General features: G+C 44.7%; 1 protein-coding gene across 1 annotated transcript in view; it reads left to right on the plus strand.

The window, feature by feature from the left end:
- gabrd (gamma-aminobutyric acid type A receptor subunit delta) overlaps positions 1–16,476 on the plus strand; it is a 41,348-nt gene extending 24,872 nt beyond the window's left edge. The window contains exon 9 of the mRNA XM_067412959.1: positions 15,203–16,476. Within this exon, the coding sequence (XP_067269060.1) occupies positions 15,203–15,514 (312 nt within the window). The 3' untranslated portion in view covers positions 15,515–16,476. The remainder of the gene's footprint in view (positions 1–15,202) is intronic.
- The last annotated feature ends 5,081 nt before the right edge of the window (positions 16,477–21,557 follow it).

Here is a 21,557-nt window from a genome sequence, read left to right on the forward strand (position 1 = left end):
GGGCTACTTCAGGAGGTAGACCCGAAACGCCGCTAAAGGAAAACTACGTCACCTCCCGACCTCGGAGAGAACTACCTAAGACGCAGACATATACACACACACACAAGCGAGAAGCCAAAACGAAACCAAAAGAAATGCAAGTATTCTTCTTCTTATAAAATTTAAACTGCTGTAAAGAAGGTGTGTATTGTCCCGTTGGGACAAGCTCCGTGAAGGTCGTAGTGGTTGAACTGAAGGAAAGTTGTGTTTTTACCTCTAAATGCTTTGTCTCATCTCTCTCTCTCATCTCTCTCTCCCCCCCATCTCTCTCTTTTATCTCTCTCTAATTTCATTCTATTCATTATTCTCTTTTATGTATTCTTTCGTTAATACCTACATGTCTACTTTCTTGATGCATATTTAGTGTGTACTCTCTGTGTGAATCGTAGTGTTATTTTTAGTCTGTGTTTATTAAACCTCCGAAAAGACATTTAATGAGTTGGGTCTGTTGTTCTCCCACATACACAAAGTCAATGAAACTTGCGATCTAAGTTACCTAACTGCTTATGCTACTATGTTAGTAAAGTAAACTGTATGACCATTTGAAATATTGAACTTGTCCTGATCAGTAAAGTTAATGTTTCCTATGCGCTCGTAAAGCAGTGATCCCTTATGGAGAATTGAGTTGAAAAGTCTATAACTAATTTGGTGGACGAACTTAGTAGGATAATTTCAAGCAATTTCATAAAGGGTTACTTGTATTTAATTAAACAATTTTCCCTATCGGGAAATTTTTAATACGTAATGAATGACGGGCAAATTATATTCATAAATTCATGAATATTGAATATTGAACCCCTTTTGAGTTAATTATTCCCCGAGACATTAAACTCATAAACTCGTTGTTGTTACATATTAAATGGTGGAGAAAAATGCGGGCAAGTTTCAAACGTTTGTGTATGTGTGAGTGATATTCATATTCTATTCATTGTGTATTTTTGGAGTATTAATAACCTGCACGCGCGTTTTTGTTTCGTTTTGTTTTGTGAATTATGAACGGTCCGCGCAAAGCGAACCCAGGCATAAACAGATGCTGAGAAATGTTGAAGTAGCCGGATTATATTAATAAAAATATGAACGGTACAAAAATCCAATTTTGAAACGAAAAACTCTACAGCCGTAGGCACAATAGGGTTATCTGCGTGATTTCCAAACGAATGTATTGTAGAAAATCCATACATTTGACTCGAGCAATATATTATGTGTTCCATCAAAATAATGAGATTTTGATGATGTCTGTAGACACGTACGTTGCGTTATCCCGCTTGATCTGAACTACAAAAAGTTTCTATCTGTGCGGAAGATTGGGACAGGACGAGACTCTCCTGTACAATATAAGGGGCCTCAGAATAATTATTATATCGTTAAGATAAACGATAACTCCTGGTTTAAGTCTGGCTTAGCTAACCAAAGACTTGAGACCTAAAACATTTGAATCAGAGATGCTGAAAACCGTCAGCCATATTGATAAATGTCTATTGGAGTCCATGTAAAATGCGTGAATAGGCAGACGGAAAATTCCTGCATTCACCCGTCTTGTTACGTGCATCTAGAGCACCAGTCATTTGTAAATGATTTGCAAGAGCCAGTAAAGCGAAGAACGCCAGGGCGACCCAGAAATTGCAACGCCGCTTGCAAACCGCCAGAGGGCGACTCAAGAATTGCAACGCCGCTTGCAAAACGCGAAGGCGACTCAGAAATTGCAACGCCGCTTGCAAACCGCCAGAGGGCGACTCAAGAACCAGACAAAGCCATCTGGTGAGCATTTCCGCCTAACTAACTCTAGTCTAGGGCGGGCGCAATAGCGCCATCGTGTGGATAAATTCGGATAGTTTCACTCTCCGTATTTCATTCTGCCTTAACAAAATAAGTTTGAGCCTATAAATTGTTTATTGCTTACTGTTGTACACAGTTTCATTTATACAATTTTTCTAGCAACAACCAAATCTCCTTTCTCGCTGATTAAACACCCTTATTCGAATTTGAAGTTTAAAAAGAAACATAACTTCCTCTAACCCAAAGTGAAATTAGGTTTAAGTCACAGACAGTCCAATTGGAAGGAAGGACGCCACCGTGTGGCTATACCCTGTTAAGTCAGCGCAACACTAAATCCCTACGCCCTTCCTGATTAATTCTTTTATTTGGATAACTCCCATTTAGAGATTAATCGTTATAGGGTAGGATTTTTGATTGGCTTTCTTTTATTTGATTTTCCTTACAGGCTTAGTTAAATTTCATTTAAACTTGCTTTGAATTTAATTTGAATTAAGTTGAACTTCTAATTTTTATTTCTTATCTCAATTTTTTTTTATTTAATTTATAACTTTATTTTAATTTTAATTTTCAATTTTTAATCTTAATTTTTAATTTTAATTAATTTTTAATTAAAAATTATTATTATTAATTTTTTTTTTTATTTTTTTATTTTTTTTTTTTTTATTATTATTAATTTTTTTTTTTTTTTCTCCACTCTCTGCAAAAGTTTTCTTTTCCCCTCCCATCGGGAACAAAGCTCAGTCTGGTAATTACAAACAGTATCAAAGGTGCTTTTTGTTTTATCACTACTTGACAGAAACTTTTGCCTTTTTGCTAAATTGCTCTTGATATTTAAACTTCCACTTCCTTCTCACCTACAATCAAAAGGCCTTTGATCCGGTGAACAGGGGAGCTTTTAATTCATTTTAATTCCACCTGTTTACCCTCTTTGTGTATCCATTGTAGGGCTCACGCGTCCGAGGTGCATTGAGAATCGTCACAGGCTGGTCTCCAGAGGGGGGGGTGGCCCGACCGACGTAACCGACACCGGCTGTGTGTGAGTCTCGGTTTCTTGTATCTCTGTCCGCGGCTGTGGCACGCAGTGGCGACATCAGCAATTCGACACTCCAAAGAAGTCAACCAGTTCAGCTCACGCACGCAAGGCAATCTCTGGGACTAATCCCTAAACCGGGGCCTGAGCGGGGCCACTCTTGAAAAAGAGGGTTCTGGGGACGTTCCGATTTTGCTGCGCGGGCTGGCGGTTGATGGACTGGTGTGTCGGGTTGTGTTTAAAGTCATAAACTGTTTGAGTGGGCGCAACGCGACACAGAGTGGCAGGGGACCGGGGACACGGCAGTGGGTGTTTGGAAGCGTTTGAAAGGCCAACCACACCGCTGGGTTTCCACTTGAGCGACCTCAATTCACCCCGGATGAGCTAAATGGGACAACCCATAGTACAAGCCGAATTTAGTATATCTTGAGCATTTAGCCTGTTAATTTCCCTAACACTCCCGGCGCGCATGCTGACATTCCTTTCATTACAGACCAATTCATCTTGTATTTGTTTCCACTGTGCTCTTTCCTATCCTCACTGTTGGACTATCACGTTTGTGTTTCTTTCAGTTCACCAAGAGACCCCAAGGAGAATTAGATAGTCCCGGGACGACCGAGCAGCAGTTCACCAAGTGACAACCAGGGCTACCGCCCACCTAATTGTCTGAATTGTCTAATTATCTAACTGTCTACATCAGTTAGCCAAAATTCCCAGCTATCCGTACGATAGCTCGTTAGCTTAGAACAAGCTTGCATTGGCTCTCTCTCTCTGTGTGTGTGTGTGTGTGTGCTGTGTTTCTCTCGTTCGCAGTAATGTCCCGTGCCCCCAGCCCTGCCGTCCCGTGGGACCGCCTAACGACATGGCTGGAAGCGCTAACGGCCACCAGTCAAGGAAGTCTGGGGCAGCTGAACCAGGGACAACTGGACACAGAGCTAGACCAGCTGATGACACACGACCCCACGCAGAGCTACTCCAACAAGGAAGTGGCCAAGATCCTCGGAAGCCTCGCCCACGTCCTCATCGCACAGGCACGGCTAAGCGAAGGGAGCTACGCCAACCTGGAACAGGAGGCAGCAACGCTAAAGCTTCAAGCCGAGGAGGCCCGGAGAGACCAAGCCCTCACCCAGCTTCGTCTAGATCAGCTTCTGGACACAGAGAAAGATGACGAAACAGACAAAGAACAAAGAAAAGAAATAGAAAGACTTCAAGAGACCCTGGAGGAGCTCCGTCGTGACACCGACCGACGAATACAGTCAGAGAAAGACGCCAGGAAAAACCTCGACGAAAAGCTTCGGCGTGGCGAAGCCCTCCTGGAGAGAGCCCATGATGAACTTAAAGACAGAGACATTAACGCTAAAGTCTGTGCAAAACATTTGCAGTCGGCACAAGCCGAGATCGACGAGCTCATCCAGCAAAGACACGAGCTCAAAGATGAACTTGACATGGTGCACAGAGAACTGAGACAATCATATAAAGTGCAACGTGACCGGAAGGGGGAAACACACAACACAGAGTTTCCCCTGACCGATTACTCCGCACCTTTGCACCAAGAAGCAAGAACTACGAAGGGGGATGACAGCCCCCTGTGTAAAAGATCACCTGCCAGTCTCCACGAATCCCCGTCAGCAGCAGAGGAAAGGACGCCCTTCCAGGAAGTCAAGGTCGACAGCCACAAAGCCTCAAAGAACCTTGACAAGCTGGCCAGAAATATTCCTACCTTCAGCCCAGACCCGGCAGGAGGACACGACGTCCACGCATACTTAAAAGACATAGACTTTTACTTGCAAACTGTCGCTCACGCGAACAACTGGGACAGACTGTACCTGCTCAGGGCCACGTCTAATCGGGACGTACGCAGCTTTCTGGATCGACAACCAGAGGCCATCAAAGCGGACTACTGGCATCTACGACAAGCTCTAATTCGTGAGTACTCCGATCCCGAGTCAGACCAGGGGCTCATCACTGCCATGGAACTCAAGCAAGCCCGACTCGAGACCTCACAGAACTTTTATAACAGACTGCGACGTGCTTACTTCGGGGCACGTAACGACCCAGGCATGGAGGAGGACATCAACTTCAAAACTCTTTTCCTCCGAAACCTGCACCCTACCATCAGTCACCACCTGGGGGTGCTGGCGTGCCCGCGCAGCATGGACATGCAACAGTTAAGAGACTTGGCTCACAAAGCTTATGTCAAACAGAAAACCATTTCTGAAAAGACTGTAAAACAGCCCACCATCTGCCCTGTCTCTGAGCACCACCCAGAGCTAACCCTAGAGGGCGCCCAACAGAACCACAGTTACCGACCCGTCAACAGAGAGTCCAAACCACTCCACGCCAGCAGAGGGCAGCGTGGTCATAATGGCGACCGGCCACGGTACCAGAGCGATCGCTCTGAAAGATCCTGGGAACCGCCTCGCCCCTTTCACAACCAAAAGGGGGTGGGCACCTGGGAAGCTGGCCGACAACCCAGACGGAGCCGAAACGAACCTCCGGGTCCACCCAGCCCAGAAAGCCAGCGACGAGGCCACCCTCGACGGGACAATGGCAGGCCCAGACCTGAACCCACGTCTGGCAAAGAAAGTGCAGCTGCTTCTGAGGTTACAGAGCTCTTAAAAACCCTGAAAGAGTTCCTCCGACAGAAACCTCACAAGGAAGACAAGAAGGACGGACCAGGCACAGCATGACTAGACATGACACCTGAAATCAACCTGCCTGACCCTCCTGCAACTGAATCATCCACCCTGAACACTGTTCCCCAACCACAGACTAATGAACTAACTTTTGCACCCCCACACGTCAGCAGCACACCCACACAACAGCTGACAGCAACAGCCTCTGATCAAGACAGCATCATGGGGCAGCCCAGCGTACCAGAAAGCGCTGTTTTGATTATTTGCACGCATAATGAGACACTTGACACGTATCCAGACGGCTTATCAAGCAACACACAGGTCCCCACACCAAGACTCCTGGGAAACCTAATCGAGAAGGGGATGGCTCGAAAACTCTATCTGACTATCACTATGGAAAGGGAATTTAAGCTCGAAGCCCTAGTTGACACTGGCTCCGACCTCACGCTTATATCCGCCCAACTGTTTGAAAGACTCAGATTTGAAGCACAGAGGCAAAATCGCACCCTTAACCTTCACACTTGTAAGCTAAATGTGCAGTCGTATAGCCAAAACGACATCCAGCTCAAGCACGTAGCTTCCATCCACCTGACAATTGGACCAATGAGCCTGATACATCCCGTCTATGTCTCCCCTATGAACGCTTATCCTTTCCTCATCGGAAAAGACCTGCTGGACCGCTTCGAACCCGTACTGGACTTCAAACAGCTGAAAGTCTGGGCTCAAGTGCGTGACCCTCTGCCCCTTCAGACACACACATCGTCTGAGCAAGACTGTCAAGTCACAGAGGTCACGGGAACTCCCGCAAAGCCAGACTGCCAGGTCACAAAGGTCACGGGACCCCCTGCAGCACACTGTGACAACCCAGCCTCAGCCCCAAAGCCAAGTGCAAGTTCGCTACTCTGCACATTTCAGCTAACCAAAGACTCTGATGCCTTCTGCCCCCGGGTCATGAATGACCTACAGCTGAATGACATCACCACCACAAACATTATTCTCGCACTATGGGCCGATAACTCAGCCATTAGTCTCTCACTGTTCAAGTCACTCAGTGAAAAGGCACCACACACTCTTTACGCCAGCAAGCGCACCCGCTTTCCTTTGAACTCATACCCCTCCTCTATGGAGTCCGCCAAAGGAGTCTGTGCGTTACACCTGAAATGGAACCACAGGTGCCTTACCCATTATTTTCTGGTCCTGCCGGACCCGCCCCACGATGTTTACATCGGAGCAGACATTCTGATTCGCCTCCAGGCTCATGTGGACGTATGTAACGAAATGGTATGGGCTCCATTAACGTCACAGCCACCCTTTCCCATCAGCCTTGACAATCTCATGTCGGGACAGACCATCCCTGAAGTCTGCACGCTTGTCAGTGAACAAGGAACTGCAATACCAGCATACACCAAAGGGGTCGCTGTGCGGCTCAACATGCGATGTGGTCAAACCTTAAACCACACGCTGAGTTCCTTCCAACCCTCACCCGAATGTGTGGAACTCGGACTCACACTTGAAGCCACACCCCTCACTGAAGTGTCATCTCGTATTGTTTACATCCTGTTCAACAACTGCACAGCAACTGACATCAACATCCCAAAAGCCTTTCGACTGGGATGGCTAATCAGCAATGACTTTCATGACTTTGAACTTGTGTTACCCATCATTGGGCCCATTCCGCCCGCACTGATACCAGCAGAATGTACAGACAACACCCTGTTCACTGTACCCTTCAAGTTCATCGCCATAACATCTGTCATGCCGGCGGCCAAAGACCAGGTCTGCCGAACGGAGCTGACAGAGGACAGTCACCTTGTAATATACACAGTCTCCCAACAGCCTGTCATGGAAACGGATGAACTAGCTGCACCCCTCCATACCAAACTGACTGATGACACCCAGGGGGAGGAACCGTACCCTGGTTTTGAGTCTCAAGTGCAACAAATTCTACGAGACGCTAACGCGCTCCAAAATGAGACAGAACGTCAGGGACTCAGACGAGTCCTCTATAAGTTTAAAGAATCCTTTGCCAAAGACTCATTAGACTGCGGGCTCACAAACCTCCACACGGTGCGCATCCCAACACAACCTGGTGCGCCTCCCACGTTTGTCAGGCAGTACAAGATCCCAATCGCTTCATACGAACCAGTGCAGAAGATTATCGAGTCCATGCTCGACAAAGGTGTCATCCGTCCATGTAACAGCACCTACTCCGCCCCAATTTGGCCCGTGCTCAAACCCAACGGCACTTGGCGCCCAACAATAGACTATCGGAGATTGAATCAACAGGTGCCGCTGTCAAGGTGGCCAATGACTCAGTTGGAACAAGAAATACCCCGAATAAGGGGGGCCACAATCTTCTCTACACTTGATGTGGCCTCTGGATTCTGGACCATCCCAGTGCATCCAGAAGATCAACACAAGCTGGCCTTCACATTTGGCAACCGACAATTCACCTTCAACAGGTGCCCGTTCGGATATGCTAACTCACCAGCTGAGTTCAACATCTTCCTTAACAAAGCCTGCCCGGATGCCAGAGTAAGAGGCAACTTAATCTACGTAGACGACGTTCTCATGAAGAGCGCCACGGTGGACGACCACCTGAAAGAAATAGACTATGTTTTGAACCAATTATCCGCAGCCGGTGCCAAGATTGCCCTCCACAAGGGACAATGGTGCCGAACCAAGGTCAACTACGTTGGCCTGCTCATCGGATCCCAAGGCATTGAACCTCAATCTAACCGAATTCATGCCATTCAAAACATCAAGCCCCCTACTAATGTTTCTAAGCTACGCAGTTTTCTTGGGGTATGCAATTACTCCCGACAATTCATCGAGAACTATTCAGACATTGCCAGACCGCTCACAGCCCTGCTAAAGAAAGACTCACCGTTTGTCTGGACCGAAGCTCAGGAACATGCCATGGCAGCACTAAAAAGACATTTATGCACAGCCCCATGCCTTGCTTACCCAGATCCACAGAAGGAATTCTACCTGGAAGCCGGGTTTTCCGACCACTGTCTTAGTGCTGGCCTTTATCAACGACATGACCAAGACAAAAAGGTGGTCGCATATGCCAGCAAAACGCTCCTCCCACCGGAGTGCAAGTTCTCGGACTGTGAAAAAGCTCTGTTCTGCACGGTGTGGGCCATACAGCGGTTCTCCAACTACATTGGGGCACAGAAGGTTATCATAGAGACTTGCCACCAGCCCGTAATGTTCCTCAATAGCCAGCGCATCCGAGATGGCGTAGTCACTAATTCACGTATCGCCACGTGGCTGATGGCCCTCCAAGGCCGCAACGTTGAGGCACGATATGCACAGAACCACAAGTCTGCGCTGGGTAATGGCCTGGCTGCATGCCAGAACTGCTCTGATGACACGCCTACAGCTGCCGCTGATGAACAAGAACCCCAACAACAACAACTCACCTGTCACAGGTACTTTGAACTGAACGCGTGCCAAGACATGCCCACGGCCTACGTCGATGGGTGCTCCTACAACCACGACGGCACCCTCAAAGCAGGTGCAGGTGTGCTATGGGTGAACGATCAGCCGTGCCCACCACGACACTTCATGCTGGGCCCCCAGTCATCGCAATATGCAGAAATAGCAGCCATTCTCATAGCCTGTCAGATCGCGTCAGCCCATAACTTCAAAGAACTACTCATCTGCTCAGACTCTAACTACGCCAGGCTCAGTTTCATTTGCCACCTTCCAACCTGGAAACAAAATGGTTTCAAGACCGCTAACAACAAGCCAGTCAAGCACCAACACCTGTTCCAGGAATGTGACAACATCACAAGTACACATGAACTGACGGTGTACTGGAAAAAGGTCAAAGGCCATTCGAAACTACCCGGCCCCGACAAAGACTTAAATGACCAGACCGATGCCCTCGCAAAGATGGGCGCACTACACGGCGAGATGTGGGAACCTCCAAACCCCACACCCAGCCCCGCCGTGGCAGTGCTAACCCGCAGCAAGCGACCAGCACCTGCCACGATGGCCGCCGCACAGTCACTAGCGCTCACGCCGCAGATTTCACACAACGACATCGCGGACATGCAAGCCTCTGACACGGCAATTAAGACAATTTTCGACCACCTCTCTGACCCCTCCGACCACCCTATCTCTGACTCTGACCTCTCTGAGGATTCAAGCCTCAAGCAACTATACAACTCCAAACACATGATGCGTATACAGGACGACATTCTGTGGTTTGCACCCGATGGCAGCACAACGCCACGGCTTGTGGTGCCACGATCGCAAAGGGGGGTGATGCTAATGTACGCCCACGACACACCATGTGCGGGACACCACGGCACCAGAGCCACGTATGACACACTGAAACAGGTGGCATATTGGCCCGGCATGCAGCAAGATGTTGCGGAGTACGTCAGAGAGTGTCTGGTTTGCTGTCAGTTCCAACCGGCAAACCCGAACCACAGAGCCCCACTGCAACGCAGAGGAATCACGTTTCCGTGGTCAGACCTACAAATCGACTGGGTAGGACCCCTGCCCAGGTCCACAAGAGGCAACAAGTACTTTCTTACAGTGGTATGCCAGTTTACCAAGTGGGTGGAGTGTCTACCAGCACCCAACGACACCGCCCAGACCACAGCATACCTCCTGTTAAACCACGTTTTCTCACGGTTCGGATTGCCACTGAAAGTCAACTCAGACAGAGGCACCCATTTCACTGCCGAGATCATGCAACAAATCTGGAAATGCCTGGGGATACAGGCTAGACTGCACGTCAGTTACCATCCAATCGCATCAGGGCAAGTTGAACGATCGAATCGCACAGTAGTCGCCATGCTGAGAAAGTACGTGTCTGCTAACCAAAAAGACTGGGATATGAAACTCCCCCTCGTGCTGATGGCCCTCAGAGCCACCCCGCAGGAATCAACATGGGTATCCCCTTTTGAACTCATGACTGGGCGGCAGATGACTCTGCCACTACACCTGCTGTACCAACCCGGCGACTCCAACCTGGTCACCGCGTACACCACATTCCAGTACCTCGATGAGCTCCATAGACATTTAAAAACAACTTTTGCCTTTGCTCAGCAACACTTGCAAAAGAGCGCTGAAGGTCAGAAAGCCTACTACGACCGCAAAGCCTCACACCAAGAACTGGAGGTGGGCAACAAGGTCTGGTATTACAACTTCAACCCGCCACCTTTGACAGGCTCCCGACGATTGTCAAAGAAATTTCTGCCCCACTGGACGGGACCCCATGAGATTATGAACAAACTCTCTCCCGTCGCATACCAGATTCAGCTAAACCAGGGACAAAGAGAACCAGTTCTCAAATGGGTTCACAGGAACCAGATCAAGAGACATGTGGCCACTAACAGAGAAAGACAGTTAGGGGCCAATGCAAGCTGAACACAACCGCCGTCCCCGAAACGAGAAGACTGTCCCACCCACCTGGGACAAATCTCACTGACACACACTCTCTCTTTCTCTCTCTCCCTCTCTCTCTCTCTCTCTCTCTTGCCTGTAACAGGATGCCACTGTGGATCCTGCTCCTGTGCCTCCAGACAATCAGAGGCCAGCCACCACCAGACATCATCACACCGGGTCCAGCCTCGGGCATCGTACTGAGAGAGCAACCTGGACTTCTGATCACCAACTGCCGAACCCACACTCAGAAGGTGTATGTCCGACTTGACCCCCGCAACGTCTACAACGCACACTACCCCCGTGCAGTAGCCCAGTACAGCTGGGCCGGTGCTCGCTGGACAGAGGACTCTCTCCGCCACGCCGATGCTGATGTCACGCACATGCTAAAACAACTAGAGAAGATGACCGTCACCCAGGCAGAATTAGGTGGACACAACCGCCGACCCAAACGGTTCCTGGGAGCGCTGCTCGGAGCCGCTGCCGCCGTCGGAACTCTGTTTAACATTGGTATGTCCAGTGTCAACGCAGTGAACATCGCCACAGTAAGACGACATGTGGCTGAAATCCAAACTGAACTTCCACAGCTCAAAGAGCAACTCACCACACAGAGTGCCGCTCTACAGACTATCGGCAAGACGTTGAGAGGAACTGTGGTAATTCTAAACACCCACAGTGTCCTGTTGAACCAGACCGTGAACTCCATGAAACAGTTATTCACCGTCTTCCAAAATGACTTTGCCCAAACACAGCTAGTTACCGCCTTAATGACGGACATGTTACGGGAAATAAGCTCGTCCATCGACAGCTTAGCCATGGGTAGAATCCCACCGTACCTGATACCCTTAAGCCTGGTGCAAAACGTGTTGGCATCTGCGATCAACGCACCCACTGACCCGCTGCAGATACACCTGGCCTACTCGTTGGGAAGCGCCATTCCCCTTTACGTGGATCCCGAGCAGAAAGAAATGGGTTTCCTCCTTAATTTACCCATCATCGAGTCGAGCCGAATCTACCGACTCAAAGACATTATTAATGTAGGCTTTTGGAAAGGTAACACCCACCTCAAGGTGCGCACTCCTCAGGTAGTCGCGTACCATGACAGCGACACACAGCTGTACCTAGCCCCAAACCTACACATGTGTACCCTGACCAAAGACATTCATTATCTCTGCCCAAGCAAACCTTTCCTCCGAGACAACACGGAGGGAATCTGCGGGTTGCAACCTATGCTCAGCAATACCCGCTGCCCCACCGACGCAACGCCTCGTACCCTAGTCACCGAGACGCAAGCAGAGATCGTAGGTGACAGGTGGCTCGTCAACACTCCCGTGCGCACCGCCACACTGATCTACGACCAACACGACACTGCGACTCGTATCAACCTGCTGGATCAGAGCATGTGGGTCCAAGTACCACGAGGAGCCATCCTCCACCTGGACGACTTGGCCTTGTACCACCTCCCGAGCGAAGAATACCAGTCGGAACTGGAAATCCCCGCCTTCTTCAAGGACCGCAACTTCACCCTCGCTCCCGAGTTAGAATTGTGGATTGAGAAAGGGGGGCCCCAGCTCATTGACATTGCTCCCCTTGATACAGCCCTCCAAGCATTGTCCCGAATACCCATCCTGAATAACTCTCCTGTGGTCCAAACCTGGACCGCAGCTGACACTGCGCTATGTGTCTCTATGATCTTCGGCAATACCCTAACCCTGGGCATCGCTTTCCTCCTGTACAGAAAATTCAACCAGATGAGAACCTCCACAGCCAAGCTCACAACGGCCGTGTCCGGGGGTCTCCGATGGAAACCCCGGAGGGAAATTACAACGCCCGGAGCAGAGACGGACCTCATCGAGCTGGCGCCCCAGCCGTAACAAACACCTGCTCCCGACTGCCCGACTCACCTACCATCCATCCATCGTGATGGGAGGCTGTCCGAGAATAACCTCAGGAACCGAAGGCTGAAGAAAAACAACAATTAAGAAACCACTAGCCACTTGACCCTCATGATCCACCTGTCATCCGACCAAAACGATAACTGTCATCCGACGATGTCATACGGACTTCGTCAGATGAAAAGGGGGAACTGTAGCGTCTGTGGTCTCTTACAATGAGGATCAAAGAGGAACCCAATGTTGATTGTAAAAAGGGGGGGGGGTAGCTTTTAGCCGCATGTAAATTAAGAGCCACGCCACAGAGTCTGGGGGAAGTGACAACTTCGGCAGTTTTACGACCCCGTCCAATAACACAGGCCCTGATCGGGTCACACGACTCGAACCCTGTTTCCCCCCCCTTTTTCATTCCCCAGACCGAAAGGCGCCAAGGCTCCTGTCAATACACAAGGACTCACACACACACACACATTCCTTATGAAGCTTTAATTAAGACTATTCTAGACTGTATACGAGGTAGCTTGGTGTGTATATGCATGCTCCTTGACTCAGGCCTACTCAGTCATGGCATAGAAACAATGTAAGCTCATTTTAAATGCTTGTATTCCTGTGTAAAATTGTATCTCTGTTTTAATATCTCCCAGCCATAAGGTGTTTGATATCTAAATATTCCTATTTCTTTGACTTACTCAATGATGCACAAAATGGGATTGTGAAATGTATCATTAATATGTTTAGCCGACTTGGGAGTAAAACCATACAAAATCAACACCCCTTTACGACACCTCAGGAACATGCAAAATAGGCCATAAAATGAGACAAAGAGAACTTTTCCCGCTACCGAATTCACCCTCTGGATTGGGTGAATTAGCCAGAAGGGGGCGTGGATTAATTCTCTTAAAAGACCAGTGGAGACCACAATCTTCTCTCTTCTTCCCCTCTTCGCTTCTGAAACTTCTTCCCGGTTTGACCTCTGAAACTCTCCTCGGAACTCTTCTGGAAACTCCGTCTTCAACAATCCTTTGTTCCTCGTTCCATCAACTTACTAGCCACGGGCTACTTCAGGAGGTAGACCCGAAACGCCGCTAAAGGAAAACTACGTCACCTCCCGACCTCGGAGAGAACTACCTAAGACGCAGACATATACACACACACACAAGCGAGAAGCCAAAACGAAACCAAAAGAAATGCAAGTATTCTTCTTCTTATAAAATTTAAACTGCTGTAAAGAAGGTGTGTATTGTCCCGTTGGGACAAGCTCCGTGAAGGTCGTAGTGGTTGAACTGAAGGAAAGTTGTGTTTTTACCTCTAAATGCTTTGTCTCATCTCTCTCTCTCATCTCTCTCTCCCCCCCATCTCTCTCTTTTATCTCTCTCTAATTTCATTCTATTCATTATTCTCTTTTATGTATTCTTTCGTTAATACCTACATGTCTACTTTCTTGATGCATATTTAGTGTGTACTCTCTGTGTGAATCGTAGTGTTATTTTTAGTCTGTGTTTATTAAACCTCCGAAAAGACATTTAATGAGTTGGGTCTGTTGTTCTCCCACATACACAAAGTCAATGAAACTTGCGATCTAAGTTACCTAACTGCTTATGCTACTATGTTAGTAAAGTAAACTGTATGACCATTTGAAATATTGAACTTGTCCTGATCAGTAAAGTTAATGTTTCCTATGCGCTCGTAAAGCAGTGATCCCTTATGGAGAATTGAGTTGAAAAGTCTATAACTAATTTGGTGGACGAACTTAGTAGGATAATTTCAAGCAATTTCATAAAGGGTTACTTGTATTTAATTAAACAATTTTCCCTATCGGGAAATTTTTAATACGTAATGAATGACGGGCAAATTATATTCATAAATTCATGAATATTGAATATTGAACCCCTTTTGAGTTAATTATTCCCCGAGACATTAAACTCATAAACTCGTTGTTGTTACAAACAGCTTCTTAAAACTGGCTATTGTGTGAGCCTCTCTAACAGCAATGGGAAGCGCGCTCCATAACCTGGGTGCAGCAACAGAGAAAGATTTTAATCTATGGGGAGGCTGTTGAAGTGTAAGGGAGTCAGCGGACCGAAGGGAACGAGAAGGCATGTATCGGGTGATTAAGTCACAAATATAAGAAGGGGCAGTTCCATGGATAGCTTTGTATGTTAATGTTAGCGTTTTAAAAACACTACATGACTGTACAGGATGCCAATGCAAACTATAGAGCACGCCTGTAATATGCTGACGTGATGGAGTATATGCTCCCTTCAAATTGACAGCCCTAATTTTAATAGATTCCAAGGCCACTAAATATGACTAAAGCCCTATTGAACTTTACAAGTGTAGAGTCGAAAAGAGTTCAAAACTAATTCCCATCTATGACTTGATGAACACATAAATGTCCTTTTCCTGCACTTCTTCTTTTGTAGTCCATGGTGAAGAATGGAAAGCAGGCCATGGTTCTCTTTTCTCTCTCTGTGGCCGGCATGAACCAGGGCCTCCTCATCTCGAACAGGCAAAGCAGGGCCCAGCGGTCCACTGACGCTCCTGGAGACCCGCATGAGGAGACGGAGGCTCGTGGATCTCAATCCCGTCGGGCACAGAAGGAAAGCAGCGAAGAGAAGAAATGCTGCAAATGCAAACCCATTGACGCTGACACCATCGACATCTACGCTCGCGCCGTCTTCCCTTTCACCTTCGCTGTGGTCAATGTCATCTACTGGGTGGCATACACAATGTAAATCATTCATAAAGTTTGAGTTCTGCATGTACATAAATCAATAAACCGATCAACATAATTATACGATTATTAGAATATCTGGATTATTAAGATAAGATTCATTTGAGTTATTAAATGCTTTTCAATATAATGATATAGGGTAGGCTTTTGGGATATGTAAATGCGTTATGTTGAATTAAATTCTATGGAAGGAGAAAACAGATACATACCTCTGCATTTTTACAATTAGTTTTTGATGCTTTACCATGACATTTCCTCAATGCATTATTTGCTTTTTCATAATATATGCACCAGAATAGCCTTCTGGTATGAAGGAACTAAAGCACAACTTTATTGAATTACTCTGTTGTTGTCTTCAATCTATACCTTCTCCATTTTTAAATCTTTCCTGGCTGAAAAGGTTTTTAATGTTGTAGTTGTTGTTGTTGCAGTGGCAGACATTACTGTTAAAATGAATGATGTTGTGCTCCATTAAAACGGAGCAGTCTAAACTAACAGCCCTTTTTCGGTATGCAAACAAGTGTTTATCATTCTCCCAGCATAGGGGTTTAAACATGAACTAATACTACTTTGTGTTGGTAAAAAAACCTTAACTGATTCATGGGAACCCACAAGTAATGTTATGCATGAGAGTTTGTATCAGTATCGCTGATGAAGGTAGTGATGTTATTCTGGCAATATATCCCTCTTTTTCTCCTTTTCTTTAGTCTGAAAGCTGCTTTTCTTCTGAAAAATGCCGCTACAATATTTCCCATTGTCATGACAATCAGCACATTGTTTTTGTGCATGAAAACAAACACAACATTAGAGCATGTGAGTTTCCTGACATTTTGATTTCTTTGTAAATTAATGAATGCCACTTCTGTGTGGTATTACCCAGACCTCTGTACGGTAGGGAAATTAATGACATGATTAATGTCCTCAGGGACAAAGCTGATAAATAAAACTATTATTGCCACCAAATGTCTTGAGATTGTATTAATATTTATGTACAATATTTTACAGATTTGCTGCTTGGGACTCTAATAACATGGCGTGCAGTATTCATAGTTTTCGGTCACATGACAAGGACCTGTAGGCCAAAACATCTGCAGCACAGGCCTGTCAATTTTTTAATAGTTTCAAACCATGAATATTTACAGCCACAGTATTTCAATTAAAAAAAAAAAAAACAGTGGGACATCGTAAAACGCTTCAAGTCTGCATGAAACGTCTTGTCTTCCCTATTGTTACATATGTCCGAATGAAACGGCTTCTGAAATGAAACAAATGTAGGGCAGGATTTAATTTCGTCCTTCAGAAATGCGATGCGAGTGCACCATCTTTGTAGCCTAGAAATCTAGACGCACCCTAGCGGCAGCAAATCTAATCTGCCCGCAAGTGTCGTCTAGGAACTCTCAATACCCCTCTGAGCTGTATTCCCCTCACTCTTGCCGGGCCAATCACATCGTGTATAGAGTCGGCGGGCGGGGTCATAATGACGGCCGAGTTGTGTTTGCGTGCTTCTAGTAAACACAGAAACTGGCGAACTGCGGCGGTCTTTCAAATCAGCTTTGACCGTGACTCTGGAAGACTTGGAGTTAAGCTTTTCTCTGAGAAAAGAACAAAGAGCGGCACTGAAGTCATTCTTAAGAAGGGAAGATGTGTTCGGGGTTTAGCCGACCGGATACGGCGAATGTTTAATCTTGATCTGGATCTGGTTAGTAACCTCTGGATAAGGAGACAGGTAGACTAATATGTGTTCCCAGTTCCAGTTTACCTAAATTATAAAGCCTAAAAATCCTTTAATGGATTTGAATGATAGAAACATGAATGTGTAATGTGAATGCTACGTTAGAGCAATGTGTTTTAGTCTAGATTTAAACTGACAGAGTGTGTCTGCTTCCTGAACAATGCTAGGAAGACTATTCCAGAGTTTAGGAGCTAAATAGGAAAGTGATCGACCGCCTCCAGTTGATTTAGATATTCTAGGTATTATCAACCGGCCAGAGTTTTGAGACCGCAAAATACACAAAGGACTTGAAAAACAATTTTTGTTGTTGTTTTAGACTATAAAAATATGCCAAAACATGCTTAGAAAAATCTAACCATGCAAGAAGAAAATGACAAAGTAGGAGATCATGTACCATGTTTTTTTTTTAACAAAATCATTAAATTTAAATAACTCAAAAAGGTTAATGGAACAAACAGGTAAGAATAACAATGAACCTAACAATAGCAACAACAACAACAACAAGTGTTAACTTTCTGCTTAGTGTAAACAGGTTAGCAGAAAGGTTGAACAAATTTAGGTTGCATGCTTACATGCACTTGTGGCAGCAGGTTACTGTGTGTCTGTCATTGGCTCATTCAATTCTTTGTTTTTGTATGTGTCAGTGACAGTGAATTTTAAAAAAAGCGCTTTGTTATAGGCTCATTAAATGCTTTGTTTGTGTGTGTGTGTGTGTGTGTGTGTGTGTGTGTGTGTGTGTGTGTGTGTGTGTGTGTGTGTGTGTGTGTGTGTGTGTGTGTGTGTGTGTGTGTGTGTGTGTGTGTGTGTGCATGTGTTTGCCACATTCAGAATGTTGTACAGACTCACACCTTCATTTCTGTGTATGTATGATCATCATTGTGTTGGATTTTTTTTTTTTTTTTTTGGACAAATAAAAATGAAAAAGCTCTGAAATCTATTAAATTCCCATTGATTCCTATGGGTGGACATTTTTGTCCACGAAGGCCCAATTAAGGAGTTTTTTTTTTCAACCACTTAACATTGTAAAATCAAGTCAATGTATTTTTTTTATGTTCAGGTGACAAACTTAGAAAAAGTAGCCAAGTCTTGTACCACTCAGATTAAGGGAAGTATTTTTAAAAATAAATAAAACAATGCTTTTGGACAGTTTTGTGCCTAAGATCCGTAGAGGGTTAATGATTCCAACCCGGGTTTGCACCCTATGCAATTTGGATTTCGATCTTTTCACTCAACTGAAACGGCTATTTGTGTTTTTGTCGAGAAGGTGAAGTTCTATTTAGATAAAAACAGTTATGTTGCTGCTGTTTTTGTTGATCTTAAGCGTGCGTTTGATACTGTGAATCATTTTAAGCTTTTGTCTAGACTGTTAACATTTGGCTTTAGTAATCAAACAGTTAAATGAATACAGTCTTATTTATCGGATAGAAAACAATGTGTGCAAATAAAGAATTGTAAGTCACCCTATCTTTAATATACACAGGGTGTTCCTCAGGGATCAATTGTAGGACCTCTGCTATTTTCACTGTATGTGAATAGTTTGCCCAATGTATGCAAAAATGTTGACACGATTATGTATGCTGATGATACGGTAATTTTTACACATGCCAAAAGTGCTGAGGATGCAGCTCATCAGCTTTCATTAGTTTTAAATGATTTGCAAAAATGGCTGAATGATTCATGCTTGTGTTTTAATGTTAAAAAGACTGTATCAATGTTTTTTTGTAAACCTAAAACAACTGTGGCCACAGTAAAAGTTTGCTTGGGTGGACAAGAATTAACTAATGTTGAGGAATTTAGGTATCTGGGAGTTCTGATAGACTCAAAATTATCTTTTAAAAAACATATAAAAAAAGTTGTGAATACTGTAAATGTTAATTTACGGAATTTTAAACAAATTCGTACATCATTAACGGATACAGCAGCGATTACATTCTTGCACTCTATGATACTGGCTCATATTGAGTACTGTGTCACAAGTTGGTCTTATACGAGTTATGCTGCAATTGGGCCAATTGAGGTATGCTACAAAAGAGCATTGAAAATATTAGATAAGAAACCTTCATCATACCATCATTGTAATATTTTAGATAAATATAAGTTTTTAAATTTTGCGAATTTCAAATTATTTAAATCAGCCTGTCTAATTAATAAAGTTATACATGGTCTAGCGCCTCCACCATTGAGTGATTTTATTAAACAAAAGTCTATCAGTGCTGTCGGGTCTCGAGTGACTAGAGCCAATATGAGAGGTGACTGTGTCTTGGCGTTTAGGCTGACATCTTTTTCACAGAACGCTCTATCGTATCAGGGGGTGAGCTTTTGGAATAGTATCCCTCAGTCAGTGAGGGAAAGCACAAGTTTCCCTATTTTTAGGAATCATTTGGTTGTATGTATAAAAAGTATGTATAAAGGTATGGTTGAGGGACACACAAATATGTGAGCATGTTTATTAATCATTAGTATATATACCAGATGTAAAATAGAGTTAGTGTTTTATACAAATAAATGGGATAGAACTATCAGTGTGATATGGGTTGTGTAATAGGAGTTAGTATAGCATGGATATAGTGTATTATGGGCTTGTATGTTGTGATGACTGTTATTGTCCTTTCTTCTCTGTATATAGCCTGTGCATAGTGTGTCTGTATGTAGTTATGTGAATTTATGTGTAACATCTACCTGCTTTGGGGTCTGCAGATGGAAATTAGCCTTTGGCTATAATCTGGCATATTTACATTTGTGAAAAATGTTCATTAATATGTATTGTCCCTTTTGCCTTTTGTTTCTACAAATAAAATAATAATAATAATAATAATAATAATAATAATAATAATAATAATAATAATAATATTTAGCCTAGGCCTACTTAATCTTATTATGACGGAAAGTGGGAACCGTTGTCCATCTTGACACAATGTCATGTAGTCTTTTTTTCCCCCCGTTTTAATTCATGAACGCGAGTCAGAGGATATCACGCAATGCGCAAAAGCAGTCTCAAACCCAACGAATTATTCACTACAGAATGTGAAAGTAAAATCTGACAAGCTTCCAGCCCATATTCTCAGACAACGAGAGATGAATCTAATTCAACATGCTGATAACGTAGCCTACTGCCTTATTTTCTTAATATTTCTATTTTGGTCCATATTGTGAGAAATAAATAGAAGAGAAGTAGGCCTATTTTGTGTTAAACAAGTTAAATAAATCTGCTCTTACTTTTCATTGAGACGGGCATTATTGCAGTGTTCTGACATTATAATCATATAACTATAGACCTATAATTCCTTGTTTAATCGGGCTAAATGTTTTTAAATAGTGAGGAGTAATCTATCTATTATTTTATTATGCAGTGTGTCGATTATGCATTATGAAATTGTTGGGGGGAGGGGGGAAAATTAATGTAATATCAATTTAATAATAAAAGTAGGCCTACTCTAATAATAATAATAATAATAATAATAATAATAATAATAATAATAATTGTATACATAAATTCTAAATCCTCTTGATACCAATAGCTGATGCATTTGATAGGCTACCTCTCTATAATACACCATGGTCTATCGGCGCCACGGGGGTTTTATTGTGCATTTTTCACCTGTACAGTGTGAGCAGTCAAGACGCGCTCGACGGTCGGACCGCACAGTGAGAGCACATCAATCGTGAGCTTTGGCTTTACATCGCATGCGATCTACTCATACAGTCTGAGTAGGTAACCTTGCTGAAAACGCATAGAAATCGCACAGTGTATGCCCAGCTTTAGTCTTTGGGAAGACAACTAGTATCAGTACTAAGACATCCTAAACACATACCCAGTACTCACGTCCTTGAACTCTGAATTATGCATTTCTATGGCAACAATATCAATTTTAAAATTAATCTGCAGCAGTCAGGTCATACAAGTTGGAGCATTACCTACGAGTTCTATACGAGGATCTTGAACGTTTTGTATAAAAGTGCTTTCACATCTCTAGTTCAGTTCATTTGGTCCGAACCAAGGGCAAACAATTATACATTGTTGCATTTTTCAGCTTTTTTGGTTCCTTTTTACACCACACTGTTTGCTTTGGTCCGAACTACACTGTGTGTATTTACCACAGTATGCAAATACCTTTCTATAATGAAGTGCGGTTGCGACGTGAAAACAACGCTCTAATGCACTGCAGACGGCGAGCGCGCATCGCTCGTCACTTCAAGCGGAGCCGTGCATTAATTATTAACTCTTGACATGCTCATCTTCCCGAAAATATTGCCAACGATCTATCAGGTAATAATATCATGCACACACTGTCAGTGCAGCTAACTACGGCAG

Source organism: Pseudorasbora parva, chromosome 13 (genome assembly GCF_024679245.1).
Source record: "Pseudorasbora parva isolate DD20220531a chromosome 13, ASM2467924v1, whole genome shotgun sequence".
Classification (NCBI taxonomy): domain Eukaryota; kingdom Metazoa; phylum Chordata; class Actinopteri; order Cypriniformes; family Gobionidae; genus Pseudorasbora; species Pseudorasbora parva.